A 24,531-nucleotide genomic window follows, 5' to 3' on the forward strand; every position below is an offset into this window, starting at 1 on the left:
CCAGACTTCTCTCAGCACCTCTTCCCTTTCCTGGCTTTGCTCTGGATCAACTGTAGCTGAGTCCTGTGAGCTCTTGTAATGAATCACAGCCTGGGGAGAGTCTTGGGGATCCTGCTATATACCCACCCCCCAGAAAGTAGAGCTTAACTACCTTCCCCACCCAACTTGAGGGTGGGCTAGACTTAGTGAAGTGCTTTGAAAGAACAGACAAGGGAAAGGGGAAACCCTTCACTTTATAGGGAGGAGAAACCTAGCCAATGTGACCTCAACTGGGCCATGAAGGTTCATGCAATTAGTGGAATCATGTCCATAGCATGTAGCCCTAATGTGATGCTATGGGAAGGGGACTTCAACTCTGTGGTTTTCTTCCCTCAAATCCATAACCCCAAAACCCAGATTGGGAGGCATTCTATAGGGTACCTTGCTAGTATAAGACTATCAAGGTCAAGAAAAACAGAAAGACTGATAAACTGTCTCAGCCAAAGAAGTCTTGGGAGACATGATAATTAAATGCAAGGTGGTACCCTGGATCAGAGCCCAGAACAGAAAGAAGGCAGTAATGGAAAAACTCATGAAATCCAAATACAGTCTGGTGTTTCATTAATAGCAATGGGCCAATGTTGATTTCTTAGTTTCTTCAAATGTGGCATGGTAATATAAGACATCAGTAATGGGAAAAATTGGGTGAGAAGTATATGGGAACTCTATACTATCTCTGCAAATCCAAAATTAATACAAAACAAAAAGCTCATTGAAAAATTAAAAACTTATAAAAGTTGAGAAAGGATAATATAATGGACCCTCGTGTACTTGTCAACAAGCTTCAACAATTCTCTACTCTACTCATGACTGATTTTGTTCCCTTTATAATACTTCACTGATTCCCCTAGAACATTTTGAAGAAAATCCTAGGTAGTGTATCATTTCACTGTAAGTATTTCAACATATCTTTGTAAGATAAAGATTCCTCTTAGGAAAAGAAATAAAGGCGCATATTCTCCCCCCTCCCCCGAAAGACACACACACATACTGTACACAAGGTCAACAATCCTTTAATATCATTAAATATCAAAGTAGTGCTCATATTCCCTCAAATGTCCTATAAATGTTCTTTCTTATCCCTCCATTTGTTTGGACCAAAACCTAAATTAAGATTCATATATTGCAACTGGTTAACATTTTTTAAGTGCTTTTTAATCTACAGATTTCTCCTCTATCATATTTTTTCCTTGCGGTTTGTTGAAATAAAGTGAGTCATTTGTTCTGCACAATTTCCCATAGTCTGTTTTTTAATGAATGAATCCCTGTGGTGTACTTTAACATACTCCACTGTCTCTTCCCTTTCCTGTAAATTAGTAGTTAGAACTAAAGGTTCAAGCAGATTGAGGATTTTGTTTTGTTTTTTGTTTGTATTAATTTTTCAGAGGTGGGTTATGCACTCTCAACAGGATGTTGGCATTCCGTCCTCATTTATCAGCAGGGATTCTTCTATGAAAGAGAAACTGCCCTTCCTCCACTATTTGGTTACTCTGAGGAATGTTCACATATGAAGGAAAACAAAACAACAACAACAAAACCAGCCTTGATTTTCTCTCCCTTTATTTACCAATTTAAAAAATAATGAGTTACTTCCTTAGTATTCTCTAGGGATGATTAGAAAGAGTTTTTGTTTATATACATCCTATAGCTTATAGATTTAAGCCTACTTGGGATTTTCCAACCTATTTCAGTATTGCTCTTCAGTGATACTCAAGACTGTCCCGAGCTTTGTCTAGTGGAAGTCTCTTCAAATTGGCTGTGGGAGGCTTTTTAGAGAATTCCACTCTTGTCATTCTCTTTGCCTTCTGGTATAACCTGATGCTTCAGACTCATCCTATACATCTGCTCCAGAATCAGCAGTTCTCTAACCACTACACCAGCACCAAGAGATGGAATTCAGAAACTGAGCACAAGGGCTGCTGGCTGCTACCGGTTGGCCATTATTTCTAACCTTTCAGTAGACAAGGCTGGGAGCTATGTGAAAGAAGGAAGAAAGGAAGAAAAGAAAAGAAATACCATGAGGTGATATTGACAAACAAATTCAGACTATAGAATTTTTTTCTGCCCTGTACTGCTGATTGAATCCAGTGACTCTACCATGGAGTTACACTCCCAGCCCTTTTTATTTTATTATTTTTTGAGACAGGATTTCCCTAAGTGGCCAAGGCTGTCCTTGAACTTGTGATGGACCCTCTTGTCTTAGCTTCCCAAGTAGTTGGGATTACAAGGTGTGACACAGCATTCCCCAGGACTACAGAATTTCAAATTACCTTCTTCTGTTTTAACTGTTTCTTTCCAGGTTTTCAAAACACCAACCCATTTACCTTATCATAAATTTGATCAAATAAAAACACTAAATATTAGCATTAACAAAATGATTACTAAAAACAATTTGATATTTTTTAAAAACTTATGTGTTTTGAAAGTATATTACATTAGAAATGTATATTTAAGCCAGGCAATCCCCAGTACCAAAGAAAGAAAGAAAGAAATGTATCATCCAATCACTGTGTTTTAACATTATTAGGAATAATTTCTTTCTAAAACACGATTTATTTCTCTACATTTAATTTGATGTTTTGAGATTGTTCCTTGAAGTTTAATTTTGATTTAAATTATGTAAAATACTTACATGGCTCCAAAACTACATCTGTGAAACAAACAAAAAATTCAAAGAAGCCTAGCTTTCATCTTTATGCTTTGTACCTTGTGTCCTCTATCACTTTCTCTTCAGGTAACTATTTTTAAAAATGTATCCAACCACTGTTTTAGTGTAAGGATATATACATCCATTACACATGTGTATGCATGTAAGTTGAAAATAATGTAAGTCAAAATGCACTTAATTCATCTAATCTACCAACATTCTAACTTAACACATACACTGGTGAGTACTGTTTGTTTCCTTTCATGATTGTGTAGCTGACTGGGAGCTGTGGTTTGAAGTACTGGCCACATGGTGAGAGGATTGGACCTGATGTCACAAGCCTGGGAACAGATCCAATTCAAAATATTTGAAAAATGGTTTCTACTGGCTGTGTATCACTTTTTTTCCATCATAAAGGTGAAAAATCTAAACTGAACTACTTAAAGTTGGAGACTGTATTTTTAAGTCAGCATTTTTGTTTTCATGGTTATGTATATACCAATTCTTTATGCAATAACCTTGTATATAATACCTCCACTTTTTCAGCTATAGTTTATTTGTTCTCTACATAAAGAATATATTAGGTGACCATCTTTTCTTTCTCTAGTCTTTCCTTATTCCTCAGGATCTAATTTGAAATACTGTCTATTATGGATTGGGCCTTAAATGTCTTCCCACAAGCCCACGTGTTGAAGCCTCATCTCCAGCTACTGGAAGGTGGTGGAAACTCTAGGCGATGGGGCCTTGCTGGTCACTGGGATGTGCCTTTGAAAAGTATTTTTTCCCAGCCCCTATCTGTCCCTTTCCCTTTGTTCCCTGGTGGATAGGAGGTAAGGAACTCTGTACCACCCATGTGCTTGCTGCCATGACATTTTGTCTTAACACAGGCTCAGAACCAAAAGAACCAAGTGACCGTGGACTAAAACCTCTGAAATAGTAAGCCAAAATAAAGCTTCCCTTTAAATTGTTTTTCTTAGGTATTTTTTTTCCACAGTGACGGGAAGTTGACTAATACTAATATTTTCAGTTAATATTTATGAGGCAACCAGCAAGGGAATCCTGCTTTTCATACACCTTCCCATCTCCTTCCATTTGCTGATAATTATGCTGCGTCTTCACTGTTAGAACACAGAGCCACTGCATGTCACACTGTTCTTCTTCTACACTATTCAGTCTTAATTCTTTAGCTCAACATATCTTTAATGCTTACCAATTCACTTTTTAAAAATATTTTTTAGTCGCCAGTGGATTTTTTACTTTATGTGGTGCTGAGGACCGAACCCACGGCCTCACACGTGCCAGGCAAGCGATCTAACACTGAGCCACAACCCTTACCAATTCATTTTACGAGGGAGTCTCTCCAAACATTGTTTGAAATTCACTCTGTTGGAAATGCTCATTTGAGCAGTATTTCCAGAGTCCTGCAGACTTTCACAGTGTGTCTGTGGTCCTTATGTCTAGGAATCAGTTTGGCTAAATATAAAACCCCCTATTGTTACTCCACTGTCTTCTAGCATAACACAGATAAATCTGTTAAGGAACTGATTTTCTTCCTCTCATAAGGGACTTAGCCACTTTGGATGCCCAGGGGATTTTTTTTTTTTTCCCTATAAAACCCAACAGTTTTATCTGCAAATGTCTCTGTATTGGTTATACCAGGTTAATCTTCACACAAAGCAGTGTGCCCTTCAATACAATTCCAATAGTATTGTTAATATGGGAAAGTTTTCTTGAATTCTTGTTTTTACATTTGTCCTTTACATTGCTTTGGTTTTCTTCTCTAGGAGCTCATTATCACACATAATCTTGGATGGTCTGTATTTATCACCAATGAACATTCTTTCCTTTTGAGTCTTTATCTCTTTATCCCTGTCTCTTTGATTTTAAACCTATTTTCAGTTTCACATAAGGACATTTTATTCAGTCTTCTTTTTCATTTAGTTTTCAGTTCTAAAATACTTCTAAAATTTTCTTTTTCCTGAATTCGTTCATCTCATCTTTTATTTCCCATTTCTATTCTATGCAATCATTTGGATAGAGTTTTTCTCACTTATGTCATCATTCTCTCCTTACTTCCCAAATTTTCTTATGTTCTCTAAGCTCATTTTGAAGTATTAGCTTATAGCTTTTAATCTTTCAGGGTAGTTATTTTTCTTATTTTATTTTCTTGAGGGATACTATTCTGCTCTTTTATCTTCTAATAAATTTCTATGGAATTTGACTTCTGTGCAGGTTTAACTGAAGTTAGGTTTCCTCCATTTTTAGAAGGAAGGGGTTCAGCCTAATTTCAAATTGTAAAACCTACCTCTTAAAAAGCCTCTATTTTTCAGCTGCTACTAACAACTACACACCTTCTTACTGATATACCTAAGTATTCAATAACTATTCAAGAAAGCACTAAGTGTATGGGGTTTGCTAAAAACTACACTGGGATTTGAACAGCACTATTTTATTTGTATTTCATAAAACTCATACACTAACATGTATCTCTCCTCAGCATCATGAGAAAGGCTAGCTAGAAAGGTAATGGCACAGAGGACAACACCCTGACTCATAGGATTCCACCTGAAAGAAAGACCTTTCTGAACTTATGTACATAATTTTTGCAGAAAATCAGGAGTAAGACAGTCAACTCTCCTTAAACACTAATGAAAATACAGGAAGAGCTCACACTACCAAGTACTTCAATAATTTAAGTAATGCTGCCACCATGTGGCACTTATTTCTTTCTTCTACAAGTAAGATTTAATCAAGGAAAAGATAACTGTTGCCATATGCATTAAATCTTTTAAATATATAAACAATTTTAGTTTTAAATGCTAGCCAACTTTTCTTAAAGTGAACTACATTTAAGTGGCAGAAGGAAGATGAAACTTCCAGGAAGTACTGATACCCCTGCTTCATCACCTTATCCTGTCCCCCAGGACACTCTGAACAAAGGACATTTTTATTAAATATAGGATATTATTGTTGGGGCCAAAATAGTTTTAAAAATGTGTAAATACTGCAGATATATATTCAAACCTGAAGCCTCTCAGCTTTTCCCTTCTAATTTTAGAGGAAATGTGAGAAGATAACAAAAGAAAAGGGAGCTGAGCCCCATATGCAGAATAATTTCTATGCTGCACTAAGCCTGGGAAAGAACAACTGGGGTGGCAATTGTGTGAAAAGCCCAGATCAAGTACTCTTCAATGGGATTGTGGCTCAGCGGCAGAGTGCTAGCCTAGCATGGGCAGGAACCGGGTTCGATTCTCAGCACCACATAAAAATAAAGGCATTTTGGGCTGGGGATGTGGCTCAAGCACTAACTCGCTTGCCTGGCATGCGCAGGGCGATCCTCAGCACCACATAAAATAAAGATGTTGTGTCCACCGAAAACTGAAAAATAAATATTAAAAAAATTCTCTCTCTCTCTCAAAAAAAAGGCATTGTGTTGTGTCCACCTATACCTAAAAAATAAATATTTTAAAAAAAAAAGAAGAAGAAGAGCACTCAAACACAGCTGACCAGGAACTTCAGAGCCCATCAAGACCATTCCTTAATGACAGAGACCCTTCTTCAAAGCAATACGAGAATGCTCCTTCATATAGGATACAAATGTATTTTTGGGTCCTGACATTATGTCTTACAAAATAAAAATATTTTTTTTTGTTTTACTCTATAGAATAAGCTTTTTACATCACAGCCAATGTGAAAGTTTTATTCTTCAGTAAACATTTTCTAAGACAATGCTTATGCCATTAGTTCAGGTAAACCATGTTTTCCCTTGAGATATTAAAAACTGGACCTAAACTCACTTAAGTTATTGCAAATTCTGAATTAACACATTTTTGTTTGCTTGTACTTGTTACAATCTTTTTCTTTCTTTTTTTTTTTTTTGTAGTTGTAGATGGACAGAATGCCTTTATTTTATTTGTTTATTTTTATGTGGTGCTGAGGATGGAACCCAGTGCCTCATGCATGCTAGGCAAGCACTCTACCACTGAGCTATAGCCCCAGCCCTACAATCTTTTTCTTAATAGTAGAAACATTTGTCTAACATCTATATACCAAGGATTTTTAAAATGATAGATCATTAAATCCTCATAAAAACTAAAAACTTCTGTAGTGTATATTATTGTTCTCATTTTAATGACAAGGAAAATGATTCTTATAAACCAAGTAATCATAATTACCAGGATTTGAATCCGGACACGTCAAGTTCTAAGGCCTATATTCTTGCTACCCTTCTATAGTGCCTCCTCTTCAAAAAGATTTTGAAGGACTTATTAGTGCAGAGTGCAGGTGTTATGGTTTGGATGAGGAATGTCCCCCAAAGGCTCATATACTGAAGGCTTGGTTCCCAATGCAACAAGGTTCAGAGATGTGTCTCTAAGTATATACTAACTAGGTTGAGAGGGCTCTGACTTCAGTGGATTAATCTATTGACGGATTCATAGGTGGATGAGTTTCTGGGGGAGGTGGTGGAAACTTCAGGAGGTAAGGCCTAGCTGGAGGAAGTAACAGGTTACTGGGCATGCCCTGAAAGTGTATATCTTATCCATGGCCTTCCCCCGACCCCAGCCCTGGGGCCCCTCTCTCTGCTTCCCAGTGGCCATAAGGTGAGTTTTACTCTGCCTTACTTCAGGCCTAAAATAATGGAACCAGCCAACTATGGACTGGAACCTCTGAAATCCTTGAGTTTAAATAAATCTTTCTTCCTTCAAGTTTTTTTCTAATTGATTTTTAAAAAATAAATGATAGCAGAATGCATTACAACTCTTATTACACCCATACAGCACAATTTTTCATATCTCTGGTTGTATATAAAATATGTTGACACCAATTTGTTTCTTCATACATATTCTTTGGATAATGATGTCCATCACATTCCACCATCCTTGCTAACCCCCTACCCCCTCCCTTTCCCTTCCACCCCTTTGCCCTATCTAGAGTTCATCTATTCCTCCCATGCTCCCCCTCCCTACCCTACTATGAAAGTGGTTTTTCTCAGGTATTTTGTCATAGTGAGGAAAAGCTCACATAGCAGATAATGCATCTCTTCTCAAAAACATGCCTATTTTCTCTTGGCCAGCTATCTTCCAGCTCAGTTAAACAGGTGATGGCTTCAACGAGAAGCCATCTTGAATACAACATATTTCAAAGCATATATAAGGTATGTTTTGAGGTAAACTTGAACATTTCTTTCCTCTTCCATTCAAGACTCAATGTTTTATTTTTATAGTGTTTTTACAGTCCTATTTTACACTAATATAGAACACCAAAAGAAGTATAATGACACTTGTATCTTAAGGACAACTCAGACACTAATCAATTAGCTTTTCGACTTTTTATTTTTTGCTCTCCAACTTTGGACTCAGTCTCTATGAGATGAAGGGTTTAGATTAGAGAAAACAACCTAATTCCAAAATTCTATTTTTCTTTTAATATAAATTGGACCTTCAGAAGTATATTTATAAATATTGTTTTAATAAAAACTATTCAGGGGCTGGGGATGTGGCTCAAGCAGTAGCGCGCTCGCCTGGCATGCGTGCGGCACTGGGTTCGATTCTTAGCATGACATACAAATAAAGATGTTGTGTCCGCCGAAAACTAAAAATAAATATTAAAATATTAAAAAAATAAAAATAAAAACTATTCAGTATTACAAATTGACCAGATTAACAAAAAGATGACTCATAAGAAAGGGCATATTAAATGTCAAGAAAACCCAAATTTAAATCCAAGCTCTGTTGCTTGTTCTTTTGAATCATATTAAGCACCTACAATGTGCCAGGTATTTTTAAGCATTCTGAACACAAGAATATGAAAGACAAGCCCCTACTATTATGGTACTTACATTCTAGTGAGAGAAGACAGGCAATAAATAGTAAATAAAAACAATAAGTGCTTGTGGCAGACAAAATTTTAAATGGTCCCTAGATCCCCACCTTTAAGGCACACTTTCTTCCAGTTAACTCAATCAAACTCTAGTGCTATGGTGAAGGGATTCTATACGTGTAATTAAAATCTCAAATCAGGTGACTTTAAGAAAGACAGATTACCTTCAGTGTACCTGTCTTGCCAGGTGAGTAGTTAACTAGGACTGAGCTCTTCCTGGCCAGAAAGATTTGAAGCATGAGAGGAATTTTCTGAGGGGGGAGCTCTTCACTTTTGGCTTTGCTGATGGAAGGGGTTATGTAGCAAGGATTATAAGTGTCCTCTGGAAGCTGAGGAACTGAGTCCCTCTATAATCATGTCAGTCGGGAAAAGAACTCTGAAACCAAAATGAGAACACAGCCTGGCTACTACCTTGATTTTAGCTTTGTGAGAACCTGAGCTGAGGTCCTAGCCATGCTGTGACCACATTTCTGACCTGGAAAACTCTGAGCTAATTTTGGGCTCAGTCTCTATGAGGTGAAAGGTTTAAATTAGCGAAAACAACCTAATTCCAAATGCTATTCTTCTTTTAATATAAATTGGATCTTTAAAGGCATATTTATAAATATTGTTTTAATAAAAACTATTCAGTATTTCAAATTGAAATAAGCTACCAAACTTCTGGTAATTTGTTACATGGCATTAAAAAACAAGAATAGCATCACAGAGGGTGAGAGGATAGAATGCCTTAAGGACTGCTGTGAATTAAGGGACCAAGTGACATTTAACCTGCAACCTAAACAAAAAATAGCAAGCTGTACAAAAAATGGAGAGGAGCATTTAGGAAAGATGAAATTGTGGGAGCAAAGACAATCAAGATGTGTTAAAGAAAGAAAGAACATGTGGCAGAAGCACAGTAAATGCATAGCTATGTGTAATAATGTATGAAAGACAAGTCGGAGTCTGTGATCACCCAGGATTTTTAAGCACAGCGAAGGAGCTAGATTTACTCTAAGTGTGAAGAGAGGACCTGGGTGTCAGATGTAGACACCATTTGGCTAGTGTGTGAAAAACACTCCACTCAGGTTGAAAGCAGGAAAATCAGGCAGAACCTATGGCAGGTGTCAGGGGACAGTTGGTGGTGGGCTGGATAACAGTAGGGGCAGTGGGAAGTGGACTAAGTAGGAAGAGTTAAGGTATGTTTTGGAGGTAAACTTGATCATGTAGTTGCTGAGTTAACTATAATTCTCACATTTAAGTATAACTAAATCCACAATTCCTATCTGAAACATTCAATGCAATTCTTAAAACATGTTTATACAACACACTGTAAAGGAACATAGCAAGTTTCCATAGAAATTTCTGCCCCTCCCCCAGTGCCTGCAAGCGAGGCGAACCTGCAAGCCACGGGCGGGCCGGTCAGGACCAGCAACCAGCCAAGTGACAGCAGCTACGCGCCAGCAGGGAACGCAGACCGGACCCACAAGGACAGGTCCGGCGGACGGCTGAGGGCTAGGCCCGTCCCCTCCCCCAGTGTCTGCAGGTAGGAGGGGGACTGTGAACACCAGCAGAGCAGGCCCAAAGCCTGCTGAGGGGCGGAACCAGCCCCTCCCCCAGTGCCTGCAAGCGAAGCGAACCTGCAAGCCACGGGCAGGCGGGTCAGGCCCAGCAACCAGCCAAGTGACAGCAGCTACACGCGCCGGCGGGGAACGCAGACCAGACCCACTAGGACAGGTCCGGCAGATGGCTGAGGGCTAGGCCCGTCCCCTCCCCCAGTGTCTGCAGGTAGGCGGGGGACTGTGAACACCAGCAGAGCGGGCCCAAAGCCTGCTGAGGAGCAGAACCGGCCCCTCCCCCAGTGCCTGCAAGCTAGGCCAACCTGCAACCCATCGTGAGGTTAGGCCCAGCAACCTATGGAGTGACACAGGTGCCCCTGGCGCCTGCTGGGTAGGTGGACCTTTGACCGACTAGCAAAGCAGACCTAGGGCCTGCCAGCATGGTAGACGGATCACACTAATTGGAGGAGGATCACAGCCACTACCTGCCCTGCAAGGGTGATTTTTCAACTATACAAGAGCAATATAAATAAATAGAGGGGGAAAATATCAAAGACACAACAATTTCACCAAGCAGAAAGAAACGACAAGGAAAGAAAGGACCACAGGCAATGCAGGTCAACTCAACTTTAGAAGAGGTAATAGCTGCAACAGATGGAATGTCAGATAGAGAGCTCAGGACATACATGCTTCAGATGATCTGGAGTCTCAAGGAAGACATGAGACAGCAAAATCAGACAATGAAAGATCACATTGACAAACAAATCCAGGAAGTAAAAGATCAATTTCACAGGGAGATAGAGGTAATAAAAAACAAACAAATAGAAATACTAGAAATGCAGGAAACAATAAACCAACTTAAAAACTCAATTGAGAATACTACCAGCAGAGTGGATCACTTAGAAGATAGAACATCAGACAATGAAGACAGAGTATTTCAACTTGAAAAGAACATAGATAGCTCAGCAAGTCTACTAAGAAACCATGAGCAGAACATTCAAGAGCTATGGGATAATATCAAAAGACCAAACTTAAGAGTCATTGGGATACAGGAAGGCACAGAGCTCCAAACTAAAGGATTAAGCAATCTATTCAGTGAAATAATACAAGAAAACTTCCCAGACTTGAAGAATGAGACAGAATCCCAAATCCTAGAAGCCTACAGGACGCCGAATGTGCAAAATCATAAGAGATCCACACCTAGACACATTATAATGAAGATGTCCAACATACAGAATAAGGAGAGAATTTTAAAAGCTACAAGGGAAAGGAAGCAGATTACATTTAGGGGTAAACCAATCAGAATAACAGCTGATCTCTCAACACAGACTCTAAAAGCTAGAAGATCCTGGAATAACATATTTCAAACGCTTAAAGAAAATGGATTCCAACCAAGAATCTTGTATCCGGCAAAATTAAGCTTCAGGTTAGAAGATGAAATTAAAACCTTCCACGATAAACAAAAGTTAAAAGAATTCGCAGCTAGAAAACCATCTCTTCAAAAAATCCTTGGCAAAACATTACAGGAAGAGGAAATGGAAAATAACATTGAAAACCAACAATGGGAGGTAGGACAGTAAAGGGGGGAAAGTAGTCAAAGAGGATAACAAATCAGGTTTAGTAACATCAATAAACAAACATGGATAGAAGAACAAACCATATCTCAATAATAACCCTAAATGTTAATGGCTTAAACTCACCAATTAAGAGACACAGGCTAGTAGAATGGATCAAAAAACAAGACCCAACAATATGCTGTCTACAGGAGACGCATTTGATAGGAAAAGATATACATAGACTGAAGGTGAAAGGTTGGGAAAAATCATATCACTCATATGGACCGCGGAAACAGGCAGGAGTGTCCATACTCATATCTAATAAAATAGATTTCAAGCCAAAGCTAATCAAAAGGGACAAAGAAGGACACTTCATACTGCTCAAGGGAACCATACACCAACAAGACATAACAATCATAAATATATATGCCCCAAATAATGGTGCAGCTGTGTTCATCAAGCAAACTCTTCTCAAGTTCAAGAGTCTAATAGACCACCATACAATAATCATGGGAGACTTCAACACACCTCTCTCACCACTGGACAGATCTTCCAAACAAAAGTTAAATAAGGAAACTATAGAACTCAATAACACAATTAACAACCTAGACTTAATTGACATATATAGACTATACCACCCAACATCAAGTAGCTACACTTTTTTCTCAGCAGCACATGGAACCTTCTCAAAAATAGACCATATACTATGTCACAGGGCAACTCTTAGACAATACAAAGAGGTAGAGATAATACCATGCATCTTGTCTGATCATAATGGAATGAAACTGAAAATTAATGATAAAAGAAGAAAGGAAAAATCAAACATCACCTGGAGAATGAACAATAGGTTGCTGAGTGATCAATGGGTTTTAGAAGACATCAAGGAGGAAATTAAAAAATTCCTAGAGTTAAATGAAAACACAGACACAACATATCGGAATCTATGGGACACATTGAAAGCAGTTCTAAGAGGAAAATTCATTGCTTGGAGTTCATTCCTCAAAAAAAGAAAAAACCAACAAATAAATGATCTCATACTTCATCTCAAAATCCCAGAAAAAGAAGAGCAAAACAACAGCAAAAGAAGTAGAAGGCAAGAAATAATTAAAATCAGAGCTGAAATTAATGAAATTGAAACAAAAGAAACAATTGAAAAAATTGACAAAACTAAAAGCTGGTTCTTTGAAAAAATAAATAAAATTGACAGACCCTTAGCCATGCTAACGAAGTGAAGAAGAGAGAGAACCCAAATTACTAGCATACGGGATGAAAAAGGCAATATCACAACAGACACTTCAGAAATACAGAAGATAATCAGAAATTACTTTGAATCCTTATACTCCAATAAAATAGAAGATAGTGAAGGCATAGATAAATTCCTTGAGTCTTATGATCTGCCCAGATTGAGCCAGGAGGATATAGACAACCTAAACAGACCAATAACAATAGAGGAAATAGAAGAAACCATCAAAAGACTACCAACTAAGAAAAGCCCAGGACCGGATGGGTATACAGCAGAGTTTTACAAAACCTTTAAAGAGGAACTAACACCAATACTTTTCAAGCTATTTCAGGAAATAGAAAAAGAGGGAGAACTTCCAAATTCGTTCTACGAGGCCAACATCACCCTGATTCCGAAACCAGACAAAGACACTTCAAAGAAAGAAAACTACAGACCAATATCTCTAATGAACCTTGATGCAAAAATCCTCAATAAAATTCTGGCGAATCGGATTCAAATACATATCAAAAAAATTATACACCATGATCAAGTAGGATTCATCCCTGGTATGCAAGGTTGGTTCAATATACGGAAATCAATAAATGTTATCCACCACATCAATAGACTTAAAAATAAGAACCATATGATCATCTCGATAGATGCAGAAAAAGCTTTCGACAAAGTACAGCATCCCTTTATGTTCAAAACTCTAGAAAAATTAGGGATAACTGGATCATACCTCAACATTGTAAAAGCAATCTATGATAAGCCACAGGCCAACATCATTCTGAATGGAGAAAAATTGAAGGCATTCCCTCTAAGATCTGGTACAAGACAGGGATGCCCTCTCTCACCACTTCTGTTCAACATAGTCCTCGAAACACTGGCCAGAGCAATTAGGCAGACGAAAGAAATTAAAGGCATAAAAATAGGAAAAGAAGAACTTAAATTATCACTATTTGCAGATGATATGATTCTATACCTAGCAGACCCAAAAGGGTCTACAAAGAAGCTATTAGAGCTAATAAATGAATTCAGCAAAGTGGCAGGATATAAGATCAACACCCATAAATCAAAGGCATTCCTGTATATCAGCGACAAATCCTCTGAAACGGAAATGAGGACAACTACTCCATTCACAATATCCCCCCAAAAAATAAAATACTTGGGAATCAACCTAACAAAAGAGGTGAAAGATTTATACAATGAAAATTACAGAACCCTAAAGAAAGACATAGAAGAAGACCTTAGAAGATGGAAAAATATACCCTGCTCATGGATAGGCAGAACTAACATCATCAAAATGGCGATATTACCAAAAGTCCTATATAAGTTCAATGCAATGCCAATCAAAATCCCAACAGCATATCTTGTAGAAATCGATAAAAGAATCATGAAATTCATATGGAATAATAAAAGACCCAGAATAGCAAAAACAATACTAAGCAGGAAGTGTGAATCAGGCGGTATAGCGATACCAGACTTCAAACTATACTACAGAGCAATAGTAACAAAAACAGCATGGTACTGGTACCAAAACAGGCGGGTGGACCAATGGTACAGAATAGAGGACACAGTAACCAATCCACAAAACTACAACTATCTTATTTTTGATAAAGGGGCTAAAAGCATGCAATGGAGGAAGGATAGCATCTTCAACAAATGGTGCTGGGAAAACTGGAAATCCATTTGCACCAAAATGAATCTGAATCCCTATCTCTCGCCGTGCACAAAAGTTAACTCAAAATGGATCAAGGAGCTTGATATTAAATCAGAGACATGGCATCTGATAGAAGAAAAAGTTGGTTATGATCTACACGCTGTGGGATCGGGCTCCAAATTCCTCAATAGGACACCCATAGCGCTAGAGTTAACAAATAGAATCAACAAATGGGACTTACTCAAACTAAAAAGTTTTTTCTCAGCAAAAGAAACAATAAGAGAGATAAACAGGGAGCCTACATCCTGGGAACAAATCTTTACTCCACACACTTCAGATAGAGCCCTAATAACCAGAATATACAAAGAACTCAAAAAATTAGACAATAAGATAACAAATAACCCAATCAATAAATGGGCCAAGGACCTGAACAGACACTTCTCAGAGGAGGACATACAATCAATCAACACGTACATGAAAAAATGCTCACCATCGCTAGCAGTCAGAGAAATGCAAATCAAAACTACCCTAAGATACCATCTCACTCCGGTAAGATTGGCAGCCATTAGGAAGTCAAACAACAATAAGTGCTGGAGAGGATGCGGGGAAAAGGGCACTCTTGTTCATTGCTGGTGGGACTGCAAATTGGTGCAGCCAATTTGGAAAGCAGTATGGAGATTTCTTGGAAAGCTGGGAATGGAACCACCATATGACCCAGCTATTCCCCTTCTCGGTCTATTCCCTAAAGCCCTAACAAGAGCATGCTACAGGGACACTGCTACATCGATGTTCATAGCAGCTCAATTCACGATAGCAAGACTGTGGAACCAGCCTAGATGCCCTTCAATAGATGAATGGATAAAAAAAATGTGGCATTTATATACTATGGAGTATTACTCTGCATTAAAAAATGACAAAATCATAGAATTTGGAGGGAAATGGATGGCATTAGAGCAGATTATGCTAAGTGAAGCTAGTCAATCTTTAAAAAACAAATACCAAATGACTCCTTTGATATAAGGGGAGTAAACAAGGACAGGGTAGGGACGAAGACCTTGAGAAGAAGATTTACATTAAACAGGGATGAGAGGTGGGAGGGAAAGGGAGTGAGAAGGGAAATTGCATGGAAATGGAAGGCGATCCTCAGGGTTATACAAAATGTCATATAAGAGGAAAGGAGGGGCAAGACAAGATAATACAAATGGAAGTAATGATTTACAGTAGAAGGGGTACAGAGAGAAAAGGGGAGGGGAGGGGAGGGGAGGGGAGGGGAGGGGGGATAGTAGAGAATAGGACAGACAGCAGAATACATCAGACACTAGAAAGGCAATATGTCAATCAATGGAAGGGAAACTGATGTGATACAGCAATTTGTATACGGGGTAAAAGCGGGAGTTCATAATCCACGTGAATCAACCGTGTAATATGATGTATTAAGAACTATGTAATGTTATGAACGACCAATAAAAAAAAAAAAAAAAAAAAGAAATTTCTATTATATTCTCACAAAGAATTGGCGACAATCTTTACACAGCATATAAAGAATAGTCTCAAGATAGCTTTCGGTGTGTCCTACCTATTCTTTTCCTATAAGGACAATGAAAATAACTGATGGTTATTCCTAGGTACCACACAATATTCTAAGATACACACACATGTGTACAGACATACACACTCACACATCTTTAATCTTCATTATCTTGTGAAGGAACAAGGAAATGATAGTTTTTGAGTTAGTCTGCTGAACTAAGAAATGTTTGTCTAATGCTACAGCTCAGTCTATCTTGAGTGCTCAGTAACACAGGCTTCCTGTAGTTTTAAGGGTTTATTAAAGAGTCTCGGCTTTTGGCAGATTTAGACACCCTACTTGGTTGAAGTCTCATTTGAAAAGAGAACCCCAATATACACAGAGTCACAAAATAGCGTAATGCCATTTATCATCTGTCCAACAGTAGCTTGGGAAGTTATTATCTAATGTACAATGAGTCGATTATACACGTGCAAAACTAAGAAGAACAAGATAGCATACTGCTGGTAGTCAAATGCAAGGTGAACAGTGGCAGGTGGAAAAGCTTGGACTTCACCCTGCAGCTAACAAATACTTATCAAAGGCTTTTAAAAAGTAAAATAATGTTAGATCACTGTAGTAGCAAGGCAAAATCTTGATCTGACTTGGTTGAGATAACAGGCACACCAGTCAGAAGGAACTGGAATTCAGTAACATCTAGAAGACCTGCCCACTGGATATGGGCCCTCAAGGGAATTTGTGATTTCAACTTAAGTGTGTCAGTGAGTGCTGATGCCCCAACTGAGGAGAAAAAAAAAAAAAAAAAGAATTCTCTGTAGAAAGTTTCTTTCTAGAAAAAAAAAAAAATTTTTGGTACTGAAGATTGAACCCAGAGGTGCTTTACCACTGAGCTACATCCCTAGCCCTTTTTATTCTGAGACAAGGTCTCGGTAAGTTGCTGAGGCTGTGATTCTTCTGCCTCAGCCTCCAGAGTCACTGGGATTACAAGTGTGCGCTATCACACTGGCTATAAAAAATTTTTCATTTTCTGTAAAACAAGCCTGGAAAATTCAGACCCATCAAGCCCTAAAATTTCTTTTTGGGCTATATGTCATTTTATAGATAAAACCCCTGCAAGCCATTGGCATTAAATACCTTAGAATAAGCACTAGAACTTGAACCTGAGTCTCTTGCTATCTGGTCTTGTACTAATCAAAGTACAAAAGTAAGTTTTGGGGGCTGGGTATATAGATTAATGGTAGCCTAGCATGCACCGGGTCCTGGGTTCAATCCCTAGCACTCTCTTTTCCCACCAAAATATTTTCACCTCTTTGTACATAATAATAATAATTTCTACTCAGTATATTTTGTAAGCCCCTGAAATAAAACTAGAGGAATTTCCTTTCTGTATAGTATCATGTTAATGATTAGGGTAGTATTTTTACAAAATAAGCTTTTGATACTCACTTCAAATTCTTTTACAAAATAACGAGTTTCACCTTGAATAACTGGTCTGTGATCCAAAAGCCTTGAATGAATTTCTCCAAGATCTAAAAAAGATAAAATGAAATTTTGGGTTAATCCATGGTAAATGACGTACTCTCTAGCTTGTTTTACTCTTCCCCTTCCCCACAAATAGATGAGAAAGTAGGTTAAAAATCCACTTCTGACTATGTATTAGGAGAAAATCTCATCCACTGCCAGTTGGTACAAAATTGGTACAACTACTTTTAAAAGCAACTTGGCAATATCTAATAAAATTGAAAATATATGCATCTAACAATTTCATGCCAAGATATACATGCAAGAAAAAAATCTTGTGAAAACGAATAATCCATCTGTAATTGTTTACTATGCATAGGTATACTATCAAAAGAAAAATTAAAGAGAGCATCCTAAAAACATTCACACAGTGGGATACTACAAATCAAGTAAAAAATGAATAAGTTACATATAACAACATGGATAAATCTCACTGACATAATGTTGAACAAAAAGCAAGTTTCAGAAGGATTAAATGCATTTACCCAAACTTTAAAAATATGTACACTAATACTTCAGACACACAGAAGCAATAAAAATAAAAGACACGCAGAAGAATAATAAACACCAAATTCAGGATAGTGGTAACCTTTTCAGAGGGGGAAGTCAATGAATGTAATTAGAGGGGGGTGCACAGTGGGTCTTTTAATCATTTATTAAGGCGGATGGTGAGTGTTCATTATAAGTATCTTTACTTTTTGGAAGGTTTGAAAAAGTCATAGTTAAGTAAGAAAGTTCTGAATTTTCAAAGATTTTGGTGAGTCTACTCATTCTTCTTAGTAACAAATAGTTTAAGATGTAAACCACAAAATTCCTGGAGAAACTGAATATCCAAATAAAAATATGTATCATCATATTCATTTATCAGGTTAATTAGTATAGCTCTCACCTCAAACATTCAAAATCTTCTCAATTGGCTTTTCTGAAATATTAAATAGTTGTCAATTATAGTTATCCTACTGTGCTACACGACACTAGAAGTTAGTCCTAATGTCCAATTGTATCCCTGTACTTGTTACTTGCTAATCGTTCTCTACCTTTGGAAGTCATTTTAAACAGAGAAAGCACCAATGAAAAGTCTCAAAATGTGAAAAATAAGGCACTAGCCAGAAAGTGGAAAAAGAGACTTGCTTACAATATGACTACTGAGATAAAAAGTAGAGCATCACTTTGACCTCAGCTGGGAAACGTGCAAATCAGATGACTCAAACTCTGACATTGCAGATGAACTTGAAATCACCACCAATATTGATTTCGGAGTTACAAGTTTGTTTTAGCAATTAAGTGAATTCAATGAGGATGGCTGTAAGTAACTAAATACTATATTTAAAAAACAAATCCAACCACATGGCTCTTTAACATTGTTCTATAGTTTCCTGCTATTCAAGAAAAATCTCATTTTCCTTAAAAATGTAAGAAATCCTCTATGGTATGATTTCCCCTAGCCTCACCTCTCAGTCACACCGAAGTAATATCTGTAGCTTCCCAAATGCACCAGCCTATTTCAGAACTCCATGCATGGCTCATGCTGTTCCAAACTAAGTCCCAAACACTAATCCTCTTTCTTCTCAACCCCCCAACACTGCATTCTTTAAGACCCAGACCAGACACTCATCTTCCAGCAGCCTCCCCAGTTTCCTAGTCCTCTCTTCCTACTCCCAACCAACTGCTGGCAACTCTCACAGACCCAGGGCATAATATCTATTTACATATTCACTAAAATCCAGCAATAATATTCAACAAATAACTGTTTATAACTGATAGTCTTAAAATGAGATGGACTAAAAATTGTTTTCAAGATGAAAAGGTCTCACGAGAGAAATCAAGAGGATAGAGGGGATAGATAGCTAAGTGGTGAAGTGCTTGCCTAGCATATGCAAGGCCCAGAGTTCTATACCTATCACTGCAAAAAAATGGAGTGGGGGGTTCCTTGGAATTTTTTTTTTCTTCTCTCAACTTTTATTTATTTATTTATTTGTTTATTTTTGTGGTGCAGGTGATTGAACCCAGGGCCTTGTGCATGTGAGGCAAGCACTCTACCAACTGAACTATATCCCCCATCCTCAACTTTTATTCTTTATCTCTTATACCCTGGTTTTATTTGGGTATCAGTTGACAACAAAAGTTATATACATTTAAGGTGTAAGAAAGTGATGATTTGATACATATACATTGTGAAATGATTACCACACTTAAGCTAATTAACACATTCACTGCTTCATACGTATAACTACCATTTTCCCCCAAAGGAGAGAGTACTTATGATTTATTTATTGTCTTAGCAAGTTTCAAGAACACAATACAGGACTGGATTTTTTTTTTTTTTTTTTTTTTTTTTTGGTTCTGGGGGTTGAACTCAGGGGCATTCAACCAGAGCCACATCTCCAGCCCTTTACTGTATTTTATTTATAGACAGAGTAGCACTGAGTTGCCAAGTGCCTGGCTAAGTTGCTGAGGTTAGCTCTGAACTTAAGATCCTCCTGCCTCAGCCTCCTGAGCTGCTCTCAGATTACAGGTGTGCCCACCAGGCCCTGCTGAATTACCTTTTTAACAAAAAAGTACTGCCAGGCACCGAGGTGCACACCTGTAATCCCAGTGGATCGGGAGGTTGAGTCAGGAGGATCACAAATTCAAAGCCAGACTCAGCAACTTAGCTAGGCCCTGTCTCAAAATAAGTAATAAAAAGGGTTAGGGGATGTGGCTCAGTGGTTAAGCACCCCTGGCTTCAATCTCTAGTACCAAAAATAAATAAATAAATACAAATAAAAAAGCACTACCTCAAAGTTTAAAAACTTCTGTACTATACATCAAAGTAGACACAATCAACAAAATGAAGAACAACTGACAATATGGGAGAAAATATTTGCAAACTGCTTTTCAAGGGAGCTAAAATCCAGAATACATAAAGAACTACAACTCAATAACAATAATGAAACTAACTTAATTAAAAATGAGCAAAGGACTTGAATAGACATCTCTCTAAAGAAGATATATAAATGGCAAACAAGTACATGAAAACACGCCTATGATCACTAAATATTACGGAAATGCAAATCAAAACCCCAATGAAATACCATCCTACACTTATCAGGCGTCTACTACCAAAGATAGAGTAATGAGTGTTGGTGAGGACATGAAGAAATCAGAAGCCTTGTGCTGGTGAAAAGGTAAAACACATGGAACACAGTATGTCAGTTCGCCAAAAAATCGACAATAGAATTACCATAAGATCCAGCGATTCCACTTTTGGATATAAATCTCAAAGTACTGAAAGCAGAGCCTCAAAAAGATATATGTACATTCATGTTCACAGCAGTATTACTCACAATCTCCAAAGATGAAAGCTACCCAAGCGTTCAGACAGATGCACAAAGTGTGGTATATACATACAAAAGGCTAATATTCAGCCTTAAAACGAAAATTGGTACGTGCTACAACATGGAATGAACAATGAGGATATCTGTAAATGAAAAAGTCAGTCACAAATGTACAAATACCTTATGATTCCACTCATACGAGTTAGACAAATTCACAGAAAGTAGTAGACTGGTGGTTGCCTGGGTGACGGGGAAGGCGAGAGGAGGAAATGGAAGTTACTATTAAATAGATACAAAGTTTCAATTTTACAGGGTGGAAAGAGTTCTCTGGTTGTCTAGTGGTGATGGTAGCACAACAATGTAAAATTACTGAATTATGCACTCTAAAATTGTGAGGATAAAATTCGTTCTTTATTTTATCATCATAAAACAACTGAAAGTCATATTTCACTGATTGCACACAAATATCATTTGACCCTAAGCCCTGTGCAAACCCTTCCTCGGAAGGCTTTCATATGTCATTTACTCCTGGCATGACCCAGGAGCAGACAGGGTCGGTAAAGGGAATAACCCGACTCCTAAAACAACTCCTAAGTGATTGCCTGGGAACCCAAACTCTTCCCAACTCCCAGGTCGGTGCCCTCTGCGTTACAGGTCGGTGTGAGACTCTCCACAATAACGCTGCCCTTCTTTGGGTTGCTGAGCTTGGGGAAGAGACAGAAGGCAGGCCTGGTGGCTAAGGGCTTTGGAAAAGGAAAGCGAGGAAGGACGAGCAAGTGGGTTGGCTGGGTACGCGGAGGCGGCTGGCTGGGAGAAACAGGCGGCGACCAACCACTGCTCACTCCCGCCCGCCCCACTCTAACGCACGCGCGCCCGCCGGGAGCTGGGCTCGGCCTGGGGCGCGGCCCGGGTCAGAGGGCGCAGCCTGGGAGGCGGGCTGCCTTGGGATCGTCCCAGGGTCGACAGCCCTGTCACTTCGTACCCTTGATAATGAGGTGTGCGGAGCCCGCAGTCCCCAGCGAGTCCCTCTTCTTGCCGCCGCCGCCGGGGGCGACCTCACAACCCACAAGGGCCTCTGTCCCTCCGCCACTCATCCCGACTGGCTCCGCCTACTTCGCTGCGCCTGCGCAAACCTATATGGTCCGCTTTGGAAGAGCGCGTAGGTGTTTTCGTCATCAAAAGGCGTCGGAGTTGCGTCTACTCAGTGGGCGGTTCCCAAACGGGGCTAGGTAGCATAGCCAGGGACGTACTGGCAGTAACGGGTGCCGCCATGTTGGACTAGGGCATATGCTTCTGGAATAGAAGGTGCCTGAAAGTATCTCTCCCTGAAATCGCTGGGGCTCCTTGTGTGTCAGGGACAGTGGAGGGCACCTAGGGCGTAATTCTAATAGTAGTATAAATATATTACCTATATTAATATCTGCCACCAATTTTTAGAAAACATTTTGGCATGCGCTGTCACATTTGGTCATCATAGGCATTCGGGGAAACACCTATAATTTATAACAAATGAAGTAACAGGGTTAGGGGTTAAGTGACTTGCACAAGTTCCTTGTCAGGCTCACTTATGCCATGTGAAAAAAATTCTCTGGCATTTGTATTTGCAAAATGTCAACCGTTTTTTAAATGGAGTAAGATAAACTATGTATAATTATGGAAAGGACTGGTTTGCAAGGCTTCTTTGAATTGATGTAGTGAAGAGAAAACCACAGGATTGCCATGTACCTAGCTGTTGCCATTTGATAAACTCCATAATGCACATCTTGTCGTTTAAAAAAGTCTTCATGCTTTCCCAAGAACCACGTGCAACTTTCCAGGAGTTTCTTTACTTCCCATGTTATCCAGTGGTTCTAAGAATCATCTCTGCTCTCCCTTTCTTTCTCCCATCTTCCTAAATAGTCCTGAACTTAAAAGGTCTCACAGTCTAGTGCTGAGGAAGGAATATAAGCCAACATTTACAATAAAGGCGTATGAACAAATGATAAGGTGGAGGAAGGTGCGGCACACACGGCAGGACACTGGGGTGACAGGTCAGAAAAAGCTTCCCAGAGGAGGCAAAGCTTGGTTCCCAGGCCTTAAAGAGAGGCATCTGGGATGGGGTGGGATGGGCAGGTAAAGAAGGAACTTGGGGTTTCCTAGCAGAAGACACGATAAGCCCAAACAGAAAGGACATCAAACAGATGAATTAATTAAAAAAAAAATCTTAACTTAGTTAACTGGTAATAATTGGGTCTGACTTCTAAACATTCAGTTCTTACTTTCATTTCCTTACCTTTATTATCAATCTCTAAAGAGCCTAATTCTTTTTACCATCATTTGGTATTCTCTCCACTTAGGCAATTTCCTTAGTCAAGCTTTTTTTTTTTTTTTCCTGTTCCTGCAAATCTTTTCTTTTTCTTTCCTTTTTTTTGTACCTGGGATTGAACCCAGGGGTGCTTAACCACTGAGCCACATCCCCAGCCCTTTCTAATTCTTATTTAGAAACAGGGTCTCCCTGAGTTGCTAAGTGTCTTGCTAAGTTGCTGAGGCTGGCTTTTGAACTTGGGATCCTCCTGCCTCAGCCTCTGTGCTGCAAGGATTACAGGCATCCTGCCTCAGCCTCTGTGCTGCAAGGATTACAGGCATGGGCCATCCCACCCAGCTGTTCCTATAAATCTAAATGACTTTTAAGCTGTCTTCTTAGTGTCTTTGAACTACTGAAAAACCTGAGAAGGCTTTCAGTAAGGATGGGTGCTCCTCCTGTGTTACTGTGGATGTTTTTAAAAAATGCAGATTTCATCTCCAAAATTTGCTAATTGATTGTGTTACAAGTGATAAAAGAAATTCTGGCTGCATTAGCTTAAGACTTGAGAATCAACCAGAATTTGGTTCAAACTCTAGCTCACCACTTAGCTGCAGTTACTTTCTGTAAAATGGCAACAAAATATTCACCTTGTCAGGTTGTTGTGATGATTAAAGATGATAATACCTTTAAAGCAGTTAGTAAAATTCCTGGAACATAGTAAATAACCCCCAAATATTTTTACCTACAGTAACCTCCTCTGCCCACTCTTAAAGTGCTAGATATTCTGCTTTAATTCTTTTTTTAATTTTTTTCTTTTTAGTTATACATGACAGTAGAATGTATTTTGACATATATATATACACATGGAGTGTAACTTCCATTCTTGTGGTTGTACTGATGTGGAGTCTCACTGGTCTTGAGTTCATATATGAACATAGGAAAGTTATGTTTGATTTATTTTACCGTCTTTCCTATTTCCATCTCTTCCCTTCCCTTCATTCCCCTTTGTCTAATCCAGTGAACTTCTATTCCTCCCAACCCCCACTTATTGTGAACCAGCATCCGAATTTCAGAGAGAACATTCTGCCTTTGGTTTTGGGGGATTGGCTTATTTCACTTAGCATGATAGTCTCCAGTTCCATTCATTTACTGGCAAATACCATAATTTCATTCTTCTTTACAGATGAGTATTATTCCATTGTGTATTTGTATCATATTTTCTTTATCCACTCATCTGTTGAAGGGCACTTAGGTTGGTTCCTTAGCTTAGCTATTGTGAATTGCTGCTCCAATTCTTCTAATCACCCACCACTAAAATATCTCCTACCTGCTTAGCACTTGG

At 38.6% G+C, this 24,531-nt stretch overlaps 1 protein-coding gene across 1 annotated transcript in view; it reads right to left on the minus strand.

Moving 5' to 3' along the window:
• Positions 1-22,005, minus strand: part of Bloc1s5 (biogenesis of lysosomal organelles complex 1 subunit 5) — a 41,140-nt gene extending 19,135 nt beyond the window's left edge. Inside the window, exons 1-2 of the mRNA XM_026384644.2 lie at positions 21,888-22,005; positions 17,514-17,596 (exon numbers count right to left, since the gene is read on the minus strand). Coding sequence (XP_026240429.2) covers positions 17,514-17,596; positions 21,888-21,999 — 195 coding nt within the window. The 5' untranslated portion in view covers positions 22,000-22,005. The remainder of the gene's footprint in view (positions 1-17,513; positions 17,597-21,887) is intronic.
• Positions 22,006-24,531: the final 2,526 nt, after the last annotated feature.

This window comes from Urocitellus parryii, chromosome 8 (genome assembly GCF_045843805.1).
Source record: "Urocitellus parryii isolate mUroPar1 chromosome 8, mUroPar1.hap1, whole genome shotgun sequence".
In the NCBI taxonomy this organism is placed as follows: Eukaryota; Metazoa; Chordata; class Mammalia; order Rodentia; family Sciuridae; genus Urocitellus; species Urocitellus parryii.